Here is a 19,440-nt window from a genome sequence, read left to right as displayed (position 1 = left end):
CATGTAGCAGAAAGGTGGGGTAGGGGCAACCAGCAAAATCCAGAACCATGGGAATTTGTTCTTCACACAGAAGTACAATTGCTATAGTTTTACCTGAGAATAAGTGAAAGTAAGGCTCTAAAACATAGCTGTGTCCAAATATAACCTCTTACTCACTTTTTAAATTCAAATCTTTATGAATAGGAAATGAAGATATACTCTTTAAAAAGGAGTCGGGTCTTACACGTTGCTTCTGTGTTTCTGTAATTATTTTAAGGGAAAACCTAAAGAATGGATCTGTTTTTATTTAATGCAGGTGTTTTCAATTTATTTAATTGTCAAGGCATCTAATAACATTCAATATAAACAACAAATTAAAATGTCTGAATCAGCCCCAAATAATTCTATTCATACCATGATGAACATTTTATAATTTCAACACTTGATTTGTCTTAGTAGCATTTGAATAGAGAGCTTAGATATACCATCTATTTATAGGCCATCTCCATGTTTATTCACCACTAATTCTCCACCCTCGGGTGCTGCAAGATACCTTTAAGGGTTCTGCACAATATTAGCACTGTTAAGTGTGCAAACACTTACATATGATTCACAAGATAAAAACCCAGGGATTTCAAATAGGAATCCATGTTGTCAAAAACAGTCTGACCTGTTGCAGTCTTTCTGAGTTCTTTGAAATAGGAAAATTGCTCTGTTATTTTTCTGTAGTCAGAAATGAATGAAAGCTAAGATCTGGCAGTTCTGAAGGGTGGCCTTGAGTCTTAATGAAGGGTGTCTTGAGTCTAAAAATGTTGAGAAGCAGTGCTCTATTCCACTGTGATGATCCTGCACATTTCCTCTGAAGCAATAACTTGCTTTCTAAAATGCAGGACTTACAGAAATACATAATGATAACATCTACACATGCACTTAACTGCAGAGTAGACTAATTAGCTGCACAGTAAAGCATCACAGTCTACATATGTGACACTATTAGGCCGCTGTAAACTAATTAATGCTGTAGTAAGATAGTACCATTAGGGACGGTACTATCTTATGCCAGGATAATTAACTGTGATTAAATATATATGTAGATGCAGACTGCAGGCATAAATTATGCTCGGTCAGCCCAGCTAATGTGGGGCCAGACTCATGCCTGCCACCTAGCCATACAGCTCTGCACTTTCAGCACCCTTGTGTCCCAGCCAGCCCCTCCACCACCTGATGCCACCACCTGGAGTCCAGGGCTGACCCACCCACTGTGCTCCTGGCCCTGGCATAAACTGTTCCACCCTGGCTCAAATTGCTGCTGTCCTGGGTGTACGTGTAGACACTGCGTCCAAACTGCTCCAGAGTTTATTGGTTTGAATTACTTGCACATGTAGACACATCCAATGCTTTATTTCTTATTGCTGATTATAGTTTCAAATGACTTTGCAGAAGTCTTCCAATTTGTGCTTTGTGGTTTAATTGAAAGTGCTTCTCTCATTTTTTTCTCCCAAATCTGGAAACTATATCTTCTCATCACTACTGAAATACAAATATGTGTCTGTGAATATTGTCTGTGTATATTAAACATTACAGAAAAAATAGCTTTTATATTTTACAACCTCTTTAAGCAAAATGGTACCTCTTCTTTAAAAAATCAGTACATTCATCTTTGGGAGGGTGTATGCAGAAGCTTGTTTGGTTCTCTGCGAAAAATCTAACAATATGAATATTGGGCCAAACACTCAAGTCTTTGAGAGCCTCATTCTCATTTATACTAAGTCCTTTGACTATGTTCTAGCAGATTAAAGGAGCCTCACAGCCACATGAAGCAAATTTATGTGGAAGAGTGATTCATTTCCATTAAAAGGGCCCTTTGTGTTATTTTTGTGGTGTAAAAAGAACTGGAGTTAAATGAGAGTAAGGCTCTATAGATTTATTTAACATATGCAACTAATAATCTGGAGCAAAACACCTCAAGGTTTGCATTTGCTGGAATTGAAATATAGTGAAGGAGTCCATAATTTCTGTAACCAAAAGATTTATTTAGTATCTACCACATTCTGTTCTAGAAGTAACTGCATTTCAATAGTGACTGAATTATATACTCATCATTATATATGAACTATTTTTTACCCAAATGATTGCATTTTTATTTTGTAACCTATTTGATGGGGGGGGGGGTTATACATGAAGTTATATCATTTAATAAGAAAATTGTATAATTATAAAATGATGTTCTAGATTAGGTGGAAATAGTATAAAGTACATTAGAATTCTTTAGAATATAATTATTTTAGAACTATTTTTTTCCTCGATATGCTGTGCAAAGATGTTTACATTTTGAATTTGCCTGTTTATTTTCCTCTTTTAACAGAAAGAGTTTAACAGTGATTGTAAACTGAAGGAAAGAATAGAAGAAAACGGATATAACACATATGCATCCTTAAATTGGAAGCACAATGGAAGGCAAATGTTTGTGGCCTTGAATGGAAAGGGAGCTACAAAGAGAGGACAGAAAACAAGGAGAAAAAACACCTCAGCCCACTTTCTTCCAATGGTAGTAATGTCATAGAGAAGGAACTGTTTATTAATGCAGTTGAACCAAAGGCCCTTTTTGTCAAGTATTCTGGGTAATCCTCTTGAAGAGTAAATGCAAAGAAACAGTGCAGACGTCTGCTTGTTTGAAAAGCAGGGGTGGGGGGAAGCCTTTGAAGGTTTTGTACTCACTGCTGGCACATGAAGTACTTTTAATCAGTTCTGTGTCATATCTTATAATCAAGATACAAGCTGGATCAAATGGGATAGGAGTTATTCCCAGTGTGAACAATGTTTTTTTTTTTTTTTTATCTCTGCGATAGAATTTAAAGGACGTGAGACAATCTGTTGAATGATCTTCGGGGAAAGTTATTTATGGAATACTAACTCATATCAAAGACCTTCATTGCTCATTCAAGCCTAATGATCCAATGAACAGTTAGACACGCAAGCATTTACTGGAAGCACTTGGGTCATATGCACAAAAGAAGTTTCTGGAGTAGCCTCATGGAAGAATGGATAGGATTAAGAAATATAAGCACATTAGAGTAAAACTGTTCTAACAAAACGAATAGTATGGTCTGTCTGTATATTCTAACTTCAGTTCTTTTTATTTCTCTCTAAGTTATTTATTTAATAGGATGTTAAATATCCTTTTTCGGTTTAAATGTTTTTTCTCATTTGATTCCTTGGGTTTTTTTTCCTTTTCTCAGCTTTTCATACAGAGGTTGATGGAAAAAAATTTCAAAACCTCATGAACTGAGACTAGTAAATGGACAAGGTTTTAAAGGCAGCAGTTAATGTGTTTAATCTGTTTTCTTCTAACCTGGTTTGCACTTAAGCAAAAAGACCCAACATGTAGTGTTTGAATTTTTGGCATGCCTTGGGTGTGTTTATGTCTGTGAGACCTCCTACCTGCTATCACTCACGAACAAACTTCAAGAAATATGTTGTATGAAGGGTCACGCTGCTGTTATGAAATGGACAGAGAGGGGTAAATCTGTGTTTGTGTGTATGTATGTGCATGTGTGCGTGTACACAAATGTGTGTGAGTATACAAATGTGTGCGAGTATAAGTGTATTCAGCTTTCATTGATTTCTATTTGGAACTCAATTAGAACCTTGGGTCTGATCCTAAATCCAGTGCAATCAGATGAAATCTTTCTGCTGATTTCAGTGGGTTTTGAATCAAGTCCTGAACGTGGACCCCACCCTACCCCCATTAAAATCAATGAGATTGCATAAATTGAAGAAAGAACAGAATTATCCTATGAGAACATTTGAGGTCAGAAAATCCTATGAGAAAATTTGGCCCTAAAGTGGTAGGTAAAGAAGAGCATAATTTTGCATTCCTTATAGTTAACACGCCTATTCAACACTATTATCCGTGTTACAAGCTCCTACCATCATGTATGTTCACTGAGAGTGGTATTGGAGTAAAGAATAGGATCTAAAACATGCTAAAGTATATTATTCTCATGCATGTGACAGAAGAGCCAACCCTGAAGCAACATTGGTGTCCAGATTTAGAATGCCTTTCGTATACATCATAATAAAACATGACTCAGAAAACAAAAGTATTCAACACTTTTTGGAAAGTGTTAATTACTCCCACAGCTTAATTTGAACAAATACAATATAGCTAAGTTGAACATACTATGAAGACTGTTCTTCTTAAAAGGTACATAAGGTTTGTTTTTATTTAACTTTTCTCTGTGATTTTAGAGAGCTCTGGATAGCTCATCAGTATAACCATATTGAGATTCATTTTGTTAGAGCAGGTAAATAGAGAACAATACATCAACCAACATGTACCACTGTCTTCACATTGTATTCCACTAAATAAATAAGCCTTCTTTGCAGTGTCTGTAGTGAGAAACAAAAAGTAGTATAATATTATTTTGTTCTAAATACTTTAAGTGATACCTATGAGATTATATTGATGCTGCAGTTTTATCTTCAATACTTCTTGTTGTGAAAAAAGTTGGTTTTATTTTTATTGTTTGGAAACTGTATTTTGGTACACGGAGAGTCTTGCTTAACATTCTTTTTAACAAAGTTAAACCTCTAGAAAGGCTGGTGTTGTGATCTTCTATAACTTATTTGAGTCAATGCTTAACCAGCACTTCCAATGTTTATGTGTTATTTAAGTATTAGGTGTAAAAACAGAAGCTTTCCGATAAAGTACAAAATGGTCATTTTGCATTTCCTGTTCCTTAAATAACGTTGGCTGTTTTAAAATAAAAATGTCATTTGAGGCACAGCATTTTGGCTGCTAGATAACATTGTATTTCATGACAGTTTATTTCCAACCTACTTCTTGACTAATGAGCTTCTTTTAAAAAAAAAAATCTATCAACAGTAGAATTTCAGATTTTTAAAGTAACTGGTAATTAAGACTGAACAGCAAAACTTGTTGTTGTTACAAGAGCGAGTTTTTTTCTTTTTAATTCTTTAAGTACTAATTGCATATGACAAGGCATAATGGACCACCCACAACAACAATTAAATGTTTCCTTGGACAAATACAGTATTGGATGACCACTTTAACAACATCCATGTTACAAACCAGGTTCTCATTTCACAGAATTATTTAGGGGGGGGGAGGGGTTGTATGTAAACATTCATAATTATAGGATTCAAAACATTAAAATTGCTTCTAGCAAAACATATCACTGTTCAGAGGCCCCCAAAAATGTCAGTTTTCCAAAGGAAGTTAAGATAGGGACAGGAGCAGTTCTGTGGAATAAATGTTTGATTCCTGAGAATTAATGAAAATAAAAAGCCCTTGAAGACCACTGAAGAAAAACAATGGCCCTGCATGACTGACTGGCATGCTGTGATATCTACTGTGGCAGGATTGTGCCACAGATGGTCTTCCCAGAGTATTAGAGATCTTTAACCAAAAGTGTTTATCTGTGTGACCCCCACCAAAGAGGGGACTCCTGAACAAGAGCAAAAATTGGTTATTTAAAAAAAAAGGCTGAGCAACAATGTAAACTATGTTATATTTAAATAAAAATAATAAAATGCTGGGAATATAGAGAATAAAAGAATTGTCCTTGTTTGTTTTATTGGCCTGACATGATACGACATAAGAAAAACAAAAAAGGGGAAAGATCTGTTTTACTACAGGATGTGGTTTGGTGCTCCATAGCCCCAAAACAAAACAAAAATCACTCTAACATTTGTAAGGTTTCTTTAATTTTTTGCATGTGTGAGTCAGCTATCTTCACTTTAATAACAACCAAATGCTTTAGATTCTTTGTGTAAGTATTCAGATCTACCTAGTTTATACAGTGGAAAAAGCAATGAATTTAAAGCAAGCACATTTGATGAAAAGAATGAGGGGCTTTAGGAAGACCATGAACTCAGATTCATAAGCATACGTTAGATAAATAGCCTATACCTTGCAGACTGCTTCATCTGAGACTCAAATTTCTAAGGTACACAAAGGGATGGTAAAACATGAAAAATATTGGTGGATGGAGGTAGACTTGACTTGACTTGACTTGAAGCTTTAAGCTTTAAGCAGCTGAGTGGGTGAAGCTCTCTATTGAATTAGTCATAGCAGTTCTGTGACTGATCCTCAAGTCAGTAAGATCAATGGGACCAAGCCCCATATTTTGATGTTATGCTTTTGGTCTCTTAAATTAAAGACCTTTTTCTCTTGCTATCTTTTTATATAATAAAAGACAAAAGTAACACAAACCACACAGACCTTTTCTGCTGAAACTCCATCAAGTATGAACACTAGCAGTATTTTCAAGAAAACTGCACTGTAAAAACAATTTCAGAGGAACTGCCAGCGAGAAACTTATAAATACACTGCATTTTCTTGCATACCACACATCCTCAGATAAAACCCCCAGATAAAACACACAATTTGTTTCTGGAAGACAGAATGTAGAAAAAAAAATTCAGAGCCATGGCCAACTGTGTGGCAGAGTAAGTCCTCCTGGAAACATAGAGCACAGACAGAAGTTGTTTGTCACATGATCAGGGGTTTGCTGTAACTCATGGTATGTTCTGTGAAGTACCATGAGTTACAGTGGGGAGCTGCACATCTGTCAGCACCCATGGTGTCCAGGAAGGGTGGCACCCCAGGAGACAGTCTGGAGCCTCCTGTTATGGCAGGACAGCAACAAACCTATGTCCCAGTTCCTTACAAGGGCAGTTAAGAAGACAGTTATTTCTTTACTGCTAATAGTTCTTTATATAAGTACTTATTATATAAGTAAATAATAAAGAATTTCCACATCACAAATCTCATCGAGTTACTTTAGACTGCATGCAACAGTTCGCTCATCTTCAGCCAGCTCAGTGGCTCTTCAGCTAAAAGCTACTACACCACTAGTGACTCTTGAGAAACTTAACACTGGACTTTCCCACACCCACCACTGTTTGCAGGTCCAGGGAGAAGTGGCAGCCATCTTGGTAGCCAGGAGTCACAGTGCCTGCTTGCACTATTACAGCCTGCCACAATGAAGAAAAGTCTATTCCATCTATTCCAGTGAAGAAAAATTAGCTTCCCTGTTTAAGTTAAACACTCTAGTTTTGGAGAGCTGATTTTGGTGAGAAAGGTGTGTGTGGTATGTGAGTAAATACAGTATCTGGGAAATTACCTTGTATGGCCAAGATAGTAAACATGAAAAAACAATGTTTATAATCTATTGGACAGTCTATATTGACATATGCCTAGTCAAAAGATCTGAACCCAATATTTAATTTAATAGAAGCTCTTTGGAACTTTATTTTGGGACTTGGGGATGTCATTTTCTCATAAAGCACTTAGAATATTGGTGCTTGATCCTTGACTGGTTCCTCTAGAGGCTGTGAGCATGCAAACACAAATCTGTACTGTGCAAGTTCTTTGCTAGCATATGCAAGGAAATTGTGGACACTGAGAAATTGTGGACATGTGAGAAATATAAAGATATACGATGAATAAAATGATATTCTGAAGGTGAAATAAAAGGCACATATTTGATCATTTAGTTCAGTGTCAAAATACTAGAATATCAGCATTCAATTATGTGAAGGAAAAAGCATCAAATATCTAAAGATAGGGCATGTGGCATATATTACCATAGACAGCATACTTCAAGGAAGCAGAAGAGCCTATATTCTAAGGCTTATAATTCAGGATTCTTTTGATATGAACTAATAAATGAAGAATCAAAACATTCCTTGTTTTTCATTACTGTTGAAAGGGTCCGTATAAATTTCTGCAGCATATCTCTTGACAGCATAATCCAGCTTCAAATCTAAAATAGTCTACAGCTTTGGTTTATTTATCTCATATTAATTTTAGATGGCAAAATTGCTTTAGTAATGTATAAAGTACTTAGCTGTTATTTCTATAAGTCTTTTGTCTATTAACAATCCTCACAGTATTGCCTTGTTTTGAGTACAGAAATAGTGCCAGTGTTACACACTGCGTAAAGTAGATAACACGTGCTGTTCATGAGTATAGAAGAGAAAACTAAAGTATAACATTTAGTTAAAGTGTTTAGCAAGAAAGGAACATGTTCCTAATGCCAAAAGTACAGTCATTTAGAATGTAACAGGTATAACAGCCTCAGTTTATTGCCTGTATAAATATCTCAGTCAGAGATCTTAGGTTTAGGAGGCACCAAAGCCAAAGTACCCAATTACAATAGCAATTACAAAATATCTACAAGTACTGCAGAATCTCTCCAGGATAATCAAGTTATTAACCATAATTCTGAAATATAGGCTGGAATGTTTGGCACCCAGATAGAACTGCCCTTAAACAGTAGTCTAGCGTACAGTCAGATGGACTGTCTTATCAGAATTTAACACAACCAGTATTACATGAAAGGATAAGGAAGAATAAACTCTGAAAGTTAAAGGCCAATATACCCTTCCACAAAATCCATGAGGAGGATATATGACATAAGTCAATTTATCTCAGAAATGTGGGATTTCCTGATGCTATACTACAAATAGGGTGTGTCTATGCGTGCTTTCACATGCACCTACACACTTAATGTGCATTAGCCTAATGCGCGTTAAGGCAAGTTAGGTGTGCATATACACATGTACATGCTAATGCGCATTAACACGGGGGTGCGGACCAACTTGGGACTAAAGTTAGTCCCAAGTGAATGGACGCATGAATGCATATTAGTGCGTCTATACGTTTGCTAATGGGATTTAGCTATTTGCACATAAATTTGATATCTGCTTTATGCAGTTATCAAATTTAGGATAGAATGGCCTTAAATTGGCATTTTTAAGGCATATTAAGGGTGCGCACATGTAGATCCATGCCTCTAATGCACCTTAAATAAGGCTAATGAATATTAAATGCACACATGTAGACACGACCATAGGGATTTTCTCAGCCTCAGGAGGAGTGGCCTGGCCAAAAAGGTATGTTGTTATGCTAGTGGACTACTAATGCAGATTCTGTTAGCTAATCATTTCTGAAAATTTTGTATTTTTTGGAAGATGTGCTGCAACTATCAAGGTAGGCACTTGGCTGGGGTGGTATAGTCAAGGATGGTCCTGTCTTAAGGATAGGGCTGGACTAGGCTCATGAGATCCCATCCAGTCCTGTTTTACTATGATCCTATGACCCTAACTGGATTGTCTGTTCCTCAACAGATTCTAATGATTTACAGATTATTAGGAAGCTAATAATAGCATGGTTCTATATAACGAGATTGATAAGGTTACATTAAGATTACAAAATAAATATTACCAATTCTAAAGGTATCAAGCTGATTATAGAGAATTCCTGGAAGGCATATCATAAAAAACATCTGATAGTTGGTGGAAAAGGCAGTAACATTATAAACTAAGACAACAGTAGTTGCTTACATGAGAATTAAGATATATACAGCAATTTATCTTTCACCAAGAAGGCATGCTGAAACAAAGATGAAAAGGATCATTGAAAATATATATATATAATAACCCTTCTTCTGTTTATGACTGGACTATTATCAAATTGCATATCTTTAAAAATTATGGAACGGATATACATATATGAGAATTTAACCAAAATCCTATATCTGAAACTTCTGGAACTTGTGGAGCAGAGAGTGGAATAAGAACCTATAATGCTATAGGTAGCATTTCTCTATAATAGGACAAACCAGAGCTCCAGACATGTATGTTCCCAAACAACGGAAAAAAGGCCAAATTCAGATCCAGATTTAGACTAAAATTTGCACCTTCCATCTATCTGTAACTATGAAGTACAAAATAAAGTATACCCTAAGGTTCTAGGAATCTTTTATATATATCTGAATGGAAAGAAATGAAAAATTCCAAGATGTATATAGCCAATGATCCATATAGCCACTACTTTCAATACTTGCAGTTAATTTTTCACACGTTGACATATATTGTTGACCTAGAACCTACAAAAATACTTCTATCCCTGCCTTTTACTTAATGAACCTTGTTTCTTGAACAATCTGACTCAGTTCAGTAAAGGTGTTCCATAGTGGGCGCATCTACACATGCATTAGGGCACTTTTCCTAATACGCATTAAATTTAGTACCTCCAATGTGAGGGCACCTATATGCAAGCAGCAAGGCTGCACTGACACACTGTAATTATAGCACGTCAGAGCAGACTTCAGCATCTCATGTATCAGTGTGTCTGCACTTAAAAATGGCAATGGGAGTGCTTTAACTAAAACTCATTCAATGAGCTTTATCTAAAGTGCATCATTTTAATGCACAGTGCCTCTGATACATGAGACGTTCCAAGCACTTTAATTACAGTGGCTCATAATTCTTAGAGACACTCTAATTAAAGTGCTCCCCACCCCACCCCCCGCTCCCCGCCCCACACACACGCACTCCCTGAGCACATGTATAAACACCCTGGGGTACTAAACAAATGTGCATTATGCTGCCTTAATGCACAGTAGTGAATGTGCACAGTTTTTAAGTGATGCTTAATGTGCGTTAGTGTAATAGCATGATTTTATATGTGACACTTTAATGTGGTGCAGTAAAATAGGCTATTATGCATTAAAGTGTGTAGACATGCCCAGTTGTAAGTACTTTTTTATTCAAATTACATTTAAAATAATCTATTCAAAATAATCAAATTAAACTGGGACTATGGTATTAGCTACCACTTGAATACTGCTAACCATCAATGTAATGAAACAGTCCAGTTCTGGAAAAGGCCCTTACAGGAGATGAGGGACAGGGAAAGTCACTGAGGCTCTGAATATATTTAGGAGAAGACTCTCCTAGCTTATACTTAACACTTGGCTGATGATTATACTGAGTGGCAGAATAATACAATTGCTAAAGTGCTACAAGTGCTAAAAAATACAATTGTTAGCTTTCTGATTCCACGTGGGCTGTTATTGACAAGCAAAACACGATGAGCACAAACAAATATTATTTATTGTTTGACTCCCACTGACTTGGAGGGGATAATTCATTTCATTAAAGTTAAGCAGGAGTATAATTGCTTGTGGAATCAAAGTGTAAATTTAGACTGTGCTGATAATGATGCTCTTGTAATAAGATATGTTGAAGTTTGCCCAGAAACTCTCCTTCACCTTCTTTCACTGTAAATTTGGTGAGAGGAGGTAGGTTAGCAGGAAAAAAGGGAACCTTTCAGGACCAAGGAGCAGTGAATAGGACAGCTTACAAGGGAGTTTGCTAGGGGGAGGTGGTGAGGCTCTGATACATCCTCAGCCATGAGAAGTGCATCAATTTAATGAAAGAGACCTCTAGGACTGTGGAGGAAGGACTGTCAGAGGCAGCACTGGAAAAGAAAGAGGACATGGATTCCCAGGTAGATGGAAGCTGGAAGCTTGTGACCTCTGGCAGCAAACAGAAGTCTTCATCCCCATCTGCAGCAGTTTGCCTGGGGAACAGATACGGAGCCCTAGGAACAGAGAAGAAGGAGCACGGTTCTTCAGCGGAAGAGACCAGGCCAGGCCTCCCCAAGGTTGGGAGGATTGAGACCACTGCTACCAAGAGGAAGCGGTAGGTGGTGATAGTTGGAGACTCCCTTCTATGGGGGACAGAGACAGCCTGACAGCCTGACCTGTTGTATCAGGAGGTTTGCTGCTTGCCTGAAGCCTAGATGTGAGCTGTCATGGAAGGATTACTGAGACTCATCTGGCCCTATGACTACTACCCCATGCTGCTCATATATATGGGCACCAATGATACTGCCAAAGGTGAAACTGAGCAGATCAAAAGTGACTGCATGGCTCTGGGTGCAAGGGTGAAGGGGACAGTGGCTCAGGTAGTGTTCTCCTTGGTCCTTCTGATCATAAGGAAAGGCCCGGGCAGGAACAGATGCGTCCTGCAGATCAATGCATGCTTGCACAGATGGTGTCACCATCAGGGTTTCAGCATCACTGACCATGGGGCTTTAAACTAGGTTTGCCAGGGGATGGAATCTAAAGCCCTGAGATAAGTGATAAAGCAGGTAACCTGGGGGAAGTACAGGCAGGAGGGGACAACGAGGGAGGCCTTCTCATTGTTCCTGAGAAAGTAGGGCAATTGCATAGCTACCGAATTGGAAGTCCTTGCACAGTCATGAAACTGTGATGTGTTGGTATAACAGAGACTTGATGGGATAGCTCGCATGACAGGAACACTTTCATGGATGAGTATAAAATGTTCAAAAAGGACAGAAGAGGAGGAGTAGTTTCTCTTTATGAAAAATTGCTGTATAATTACTCAGAAATACAGTATGAAACTGGAGATAGGTGTGTTGAAAATCTCTGGGTTAGGGTCAGAGGAGAGAGCAATAAGGGTGATGTCACGTTGGGGGTCTGGTACAGACCGCCAGACCAGGAGGATGCGGTAGATGAGGCTTTCTTCAAACAGCTAGCGGAAGTTTCCCAATCACAGGCCCTGGTTCTCATGACAGACTTCAGTCACCCTGACATCTGCCAGGAGGACAATACAGCAGTGCACAGGTGATCCAGGAAGTTTTTGGAGAGTGCTAGGAACAACATCCTGGTACAAGTTTTGGGGAGGCCAACCAGGGGACATGCTCTTCTTGATCTGCTCCTCACAGACAGGGAAGAATTGGCGGGAAATGTAGTAGTGGATGGCAACTTGGGCAGCAGTGACCATGAAATGATTGGGTTAAGGATCCTGAGGAAAGGAAGGAAGGATAGCAGCAGACAAAGGAGCCTGAACTTCAGAAAAGCACTTTGACTCACTCAGGGAGCTGATAGGCAGGATCCTCTGGGAGGCCAGGAGAGCTGGCTGTATTTTAAAGAAACCTTACTGAGGTTAACAGAAGCAAATCATCTCAACACACAGGCAGACTAGCAAGTATGGCAGAAGATCCACGTGGCTTAGCAGAGAACTCTTCAGTGAGCTAAAATACAAAAAGGAAGCTTACAAGAAGTGGAAACTTGAATAAAAGACTAAGGAGGATTATAAGAGTATTGCTGTGGCATGTAGGGCTGAAATCAGGAAAGCCAAAATGCAACTGGAGTTACAGCTAGCAAGGGTGACAAGAAGGGTTTCTACAAGTATATCAGCAACAAGAGGAAGATCAGGGAAATTATGGGTCCCTTACTGAACAGGAGGAGGCAACCTAGTGACAACCTAGATGATGAGGAAAAGGCTGAATGCCTTTTTCACCTGAATCTTCACTGGCAAGGTGTTACCAAACTACTGCGTGGGTGACTGGTGCCTCCTGAGTCTGGGGGGGAGGTCCCCCAGCAGCCGATCACCAAGTCAGTGGCAAAACCGGAAGTGCACTTCCAGTTTTGCGGCTGGCACTTCCAGGGGGTGCACGGCCGATCGTAGGTGGTGCATGCGTACCTGGGTGCACCCCCTATGTGTTGCCAATGGCACCTGGCAACATAGATTGAAGAGAAAGTGAGCAAACAACAGTGGTGAAAGAACAGGTTGAAGACTATTTAGAAAAACTGGACATGTACAAGTCCATGGGGCCAGACACAATGTACCCAAGAGTGTTGAAGGAGTTGGCTGATATGAAATGCACCCACAGGGCTGGGAATGAAGTCGGGGACTGACTAGCTAAGCAGCATCTCTTCAGAAAAAGACCTGCAGAAAAGGGTTACAGTGGATGAAAAGCTGAATATGACAGTGTGCCCTTGTTGTGAAGAAGGCTAACAGCATATTGGGCTGCATTAGTAGGAGTATTGCAAGCAGATTGAGTGAAGTGATTATTCCCCTCTATTCAGCACTGGTGAGGCCACATCTGGAGTACTGTGTCTTGTTCTGTCCTGCTCTCCCCACTACAGAAAGGATGTGGACAAATTCGAGAGAGTCCAGCAGAGGACAACAAAAATGGTGAGGGGGCTGGGGAACATAACTTATGAAGAGAAGCTGAGGGAACTGGACTTCTTTAGTTATGAGAAGAGAAGACTGAGGGAGGATTTAACAGCAGCTTTCAACTACCTGAATGGTGGTTCCAAAGATTGTGGAGCTAAACTGTTCTCGGTGGTGGCAGATAAAAAAAACAAGGAGCAATGGTTTCACATTGCACCAAGGAAAGTTTAGGTTAGATATTAGGAAAAACTTTCTCACTGCGTTGGAACAGGTTACCCAGAGAGGTTGTGGAAGCTTCATCCTTAGAGGTTTTTAAGACCCAGGTATACAAAGCCTTGGGTGGAATGATATAGTCGCGGATGGTCCTGTTTTGAGCAGGGGGCTGACCTAGGTAATTTCCTGAGGTCCCCCCCAACCCTAATTTTCTATGATTATGAGAGTCATTTAGTGTCTGTCACCTGTACTATAACTCCAATTCTCCTTTTCTTGATTGATTTGAGGTTGAAAGAGGGAAATCACACCATGTCATTATTGGTGCTCAAGATCTTAAGTGCTTCTCTCAACCGGCAGCCAGGACTGACACTAAACTCTCTTTATAGAAGCTTTCTTTTCCTAGTCCATGTCAGAGTGACACTAGAAAAAACAGCAATCTCTTCTTCCAGTTTGGTAATATTCAATGAAAGAATTCAAGTTTAAATGGAGAACAAGAGATGCCTCTGAAATCCGATAAAAATTACTACAACATCCTTTACAGGACAGATGTGAAAGTTTACCTAATAATTGTTTGCAAAAGGCTTTAAGAGTCTCAGATGAAAGCAAAAGTTCAGGTAATAATTAATATTGATGATGATGATTATTTTGGAGGGACATAATAGAATCTGTCTAGCTACAGATTTCACATGAGTGAATTAGCAATTTGGTCCAGACTTGTGTTGAAGGACACTCCCAGTCAACCCAACTATAAAATGGGTACCTTGTTCTTTGGACTGAAGATGTCAAAGGTGGCTAGGCATAATGCTAGCTGCATCAGAGTAAAAACAGATGTTGCCAAATGAAGCGGATCATCTCTTTGCTTTATGTGGTGAAACACATATCATGCGTTGTCCATCATCCTGAGGGATAATGGGCAACATGTTCCACTTACCCAGGGACTGCCCACATCTTTCACTGCTCGCCTCCTCCCTCAGACCCACGTCAGGTTCTGCTCCAATCTGTGCCAACTCATGCTTCATGCAGAAGCACAGATCAGTGTGGGTCCCAGCACTGAGGCATGGGGTTGTGTGTGTCTTGGCATGAGACCCAGAGAATCCTAGGGTTGGTCTCTGTAGCTGGGGAACCTCAACTTTCACTGCTTACAGAAAGGTACCCTGAGATTCCCTAGGGATGTCTCTGTAAGCGGGCAAAACCTGACAGGTGCCACCCAGGGTTTAAGGAGCCTGATCCTGTGCAGGAATTCCTGCAGGACTGGACCTCTGCTGCTCACATTCTCCAGTTACCTCTGGCATCAAATAGACCTCTGATGCAATAAAGCAACACTATTTTTCAATGCCCTTTGTCAATGTAGCATGACAACAGATAGAGTTGTCTCTGTTAGCCATTTGTGCCGCCATACTTTTTTTACGGAGGTACAAATATGATGTCAGTAAATGTCTGTTTCTACCCTCAGTGCCATATGTGCTGCTGTATCTTAACCATGCTTTTTCTATGGGTCACTGGGTTTGGTTCGCACCTTTGACTTTGTCTGAGGGAAGTAAAGCTTGAGGGAGGAACAAAGTCAACTCTTTATTCAGAACTGAAGAAAGAGAGCAATTGGCCTTTGATGACATATTTTTAGCATTTAACTTCATGTTTCTTTCCATCGCTTGTGCTATATTTTCCCCTGCTTTCTTGTACAAAATCTTAGCCACCATTATCTAGCCTAGTCCTTTATTACTCTATTTGAAGTAATTTTAGTGTCCCAACCCCATGTCCCTCTTTCATTAACAGAAGTGGAAATTCTCATATAAAAGTGTAGCAAGACTCAATTGTACAAAACATGACTGCATCCAGATGTCACTTCAAATCTCATAAAACAGAAGATGGGTAATTAAATGATTTATTCACTTCTTTATTTTCCCGCTGAAACAAAGACTTTCCATCCCAAGCCAGTAAGGTTTTTATTTGCCAACTTTCTTGAAACCTGGAACATGGACATGCAACAGAAAGACTGAGTTGTCCGCTCTCAGAGCCTGTAACATGAACTCCCTTGGTAAATCCTTACATCTCCATTTTTATCTATTATCTTGAGCTCAGTGTGTTGGATAAATGATCACCTGACAATTTTACAGCTTGTGTCAAATTCTTCAAGTATTTTCAGGATCTTGTCTTATTAATGACATGGAATGTACCTCTGTCTTACCAATGCATTCTTTTTTTCTTTCATTACATTCCATCTTCCCACTTCCAAATACTTCTGCACTGGCCCACCAAGTTGATTCAATATTGTGCCTCCTATTCTTTCCTTTTCTCAGCTTGGAATTTTGAAAGAGCCTAGGGGAGTTTCTTTAGGAGTTAGGCATCCAACACAATTATTCTCCCATGGAAATCCCAGAGTTTGTTCAATTTAATTACCATAAAAACTTTGTTTCTGGCATACCTTACTTTTATTTTTTTTAAACATCTACAGCACTGAAGGAACAAGTTATGTGTACCTTAAGAAAAGAAAAAACACACCCCATGCCATGCATGCCCTTTTAAAAAACAAAGACAAATATCAAACACAAAACAGAATACCAGTTTTCCTGTAACAGCCCTCCAAATCCTGATTACAAGTGGAAAATAGGAGCATAAGATTCACGTGGCACGAAGGAGTTAGACTTGGGTCTACAAAAGGATTTAGCCTTAGTGCCCCTCAGTATCGCCAGGTGTGGAATTCACAGACTTGAGTTAGCAATCTAAAGCCCCAGGCCTAGTGTTGTGCAAACAGGAGGAGAAGTCAGCACAAACAAATGACATTCTCAATTGCTAGCTTGCTAAGCACAGGTAACTGCAGCCCTGAGATAGACATCCACGTGAGACAGGGTTTCACAGCCCAGAAATCTTTCGCAGACTTAACCACCTACATCATTCTTTCAGAGATGGATGACTGACTCACTCTTTTTTTCTAAAGTGTGGTGGTGATAGTGCTGCCGTGGTAGCCCATCTTTAATGTGGAAGTAGAAGACCTAACTTTCGTTCAGCAACCAGCAAGCACAGTATGTGGATCCAGTTATTTGTAATCCCATGTAGAGAGAACTCTTTTACACTGTGGCAGATCCCGAGTAATCCTGTGCTTCAGGGGGTTTGCTGGTCACAGGCAGAAGTAAGTAGGGATTTTTTCCCCTCATGAATATTTTGTTGTTGTTGCAGTTTTTAGCTTATTTATTTCTTGGGTTTTGTTTTGGAGCAAAAGAAGGGATTGGAGGGGTTGTCATCCTCTCAAACACTGGATACTGGCTGCAGTTAAAGCTGGGAGTTTTGACTGAGATGTACTGTGCTCCTACCAGGACTTGAAAAAGTCCTAAGTCCTAGCTAGAGAGCCCTGAGTCTCTTCTCAGAGTGAAACCAATCACTAAATTTGGGACTAGAAAGGATTTTTTCCACCCCATCAGCTTGGCAAGATCTGTGAGGACTTGGGCCTTCTTCAGCAGCATGGAGCATGGTCCTCTTCTTAGGATCCTCTAAACATATATTAACCAATTACTTCTCTGCTATTGCACTAGCTGGGCATTGGCAGTGCCCTTGTATCTTTGCTTTACCCATGGCATATGCTTGGGTGTTTTTGGTGTTCCTAGTTTTGTGCCTTGTAAATTGTGATATGTGAGGACTAGAAGTGGAAGATTTTTAGGAGTCATTCAGTAAACGGTTGCCTGGAATGGCAAGGGACAGACTTGATGGACCAGAAGATGCCTTCCAGTCCTATCTTCTTATGGCTTCAGTGCTCTTCTCTGCCTTAGAGAGTTTCAAACTCACTTCTCTAATAGTAAAAGCAAGGATAACTATGAATTCTCAGACATCTAAGTCATTATCTAATTTTTTTTTTAGATCTTTTACTTGAACAGAGGTACATAAGTGCTTTTGCAAATCTGGGTCTACAAACATAAATTCCACAGCAAGAATCAACTATTTGTACCAGTCACTAAAGAGGAACATGATAAAGCTAGCATGTTATAATTCTTTTCACAAGACTTAACATTCGTTTTCAACAGAAAACATACATTTATTTGCTGACTTGAACTTCAAAAATTAGGCTTTTTGGCAAATCTGCAATGATTTCGTGTAAACTGAGTCTGGATTGATAATCTCAGAAACTGAAATTCTTTATTAACTATAGAACATGTTAACCATAAGCAGCAGCAATAATTTCAGCTCTCCGCACTGCCCCCAGCTGAGGCCAATGTGCACCACCTGAGCTAGAAGTATAGCAAGTAGGTTTGAAAGAGTGATTCTGTTTCCAGTCCTGTGTAGTCCTTGCCATCTGTTCAGACTTCCAGTCCAGGCTAACAGTGGTTACTTGGATACCTGTCCACTTGCAACTAATCTAAGACCACCTACTCATTCTCCATAGAACACTGCAGCCATTTCTGGTGGTAACTTTCAATCACCACCAAACCAAGTCAAATTCAAACCAGCAACTTGTAGAGGAAATGCTCTATATCCCATTACAAATCCCCTGTGCTAGCCAATCCCTGATAATTAGGTATATAAATGTGTTGTACTGCAGAACAGAAAGGAAACATAAGTGGCTTAAAACTCCGTAACTAAAAGATGTTGGAACAGCTAAAAACACAAGAAACTGCCTAAGTGCAGATTTTTCAGCACAACACAAGCTCTGCCAGGAAACTTCAGTGAGCTGATACTTTTTAGGCTGTTTTTGCTAAACAATATCTGAGAAAGATGAAATATGTGCCTGACTCAAGCTTCCATTGTACACTGATTGCAGGAAATGAGACGGACCCCTAGTCAGTTAGGACATGGAAAGGTCAATATCCACCTCCTTCTGACGTTTGGTAACTTGCATGAAAAACAACAGAGAATTTCCATAGATAATTGTTATCTTTAGTGGACCTCAAATGGATAATGCCACAAGAAGTAAACTTCAAGAGTAACCTACTCCTCCTCAAAAATGTGCTATGCCCCAGTGTCTGATGGCTAGTGGATACTATCCAAAAATCTTTTTTCATTTGAACTAGTATTAACAGCATTATAAATTATCCAGTAAATCAGTTTATTCCAATTAAGGCTAGTCTTTGATCTGATGACAGTTTAATAAGTACTTGCGCTTGTGTCTTGTTTGTTTTGTTTTGTTATTTCCAAAGTGAATGCAGTAGTTCATAGCAATAGCCAGACCCTAGATTGTAGTTTTCTATTGATCCACAGACTAGGGGCAGCATAGACTACAGTAGTGTGAGGGACACCAACCCCACATCATCACAGTGTATAAATCCAGATTTGAAAGACACAGCTGGACAATAGGGGGAGCCAATTCTCATGCCCATTCAATCACTGCTGAGACTGTACAATCTTACCCGGGTACAGAAGACTTCAAATAGAGAATCAGTGCATAGACTCTTGCAGGTAGCTGACTGTAAAAGACAACAAAAGGAAGGGAAAGTTTGTGGTTGGCAGCACCTGGGCCAA

At 39.3% G+C, this 19,440-nt stretch overlaps 1 protein-coding gene across 1 annotated transcript in view; it reads left to right on the top strand.

The window, feature by feature from the left end:
- The window catches only part of FGF10 (fibroblast growth factor 10), a 92,812-nt gene extending 87,277 nt beyond the window's left edge, over nt 1-5,535 (top strand). The window contains exon 4 of the mRNA XM_006026715.3: nt 2,345-5,535. Coding sequence (XP_006026777.1) covers nt 2,345-2,542 — 198 coding nt within the window. The 3' untranslated portion in view covers nt 2,543-5,535. The remainder of the gene's footprint in view (nt 1-2,344) is intronic.
- The last annotated feature ends 13,905 nt before the right edge of the window (nt 5,536-19,440 follow it).

This window comes from Alligator sinensis, unplaced genomic scaffold (assembly GCF_000455745.1).
Source record: "Alligator sinensis unplaced genomic scaffold, ASM45574v1 scaffold663_1, whole genome shotgun sequence".
NCBI lineage: Eukaryota > Metazoa > Chordata > Crocodylia > Alligatoridae > Alligator > Alligator sinensis.
Note: the sequence above shows the minus strand (reverse complement) of the source record. Positions and strands in the feature narration are given on the sequence as shown.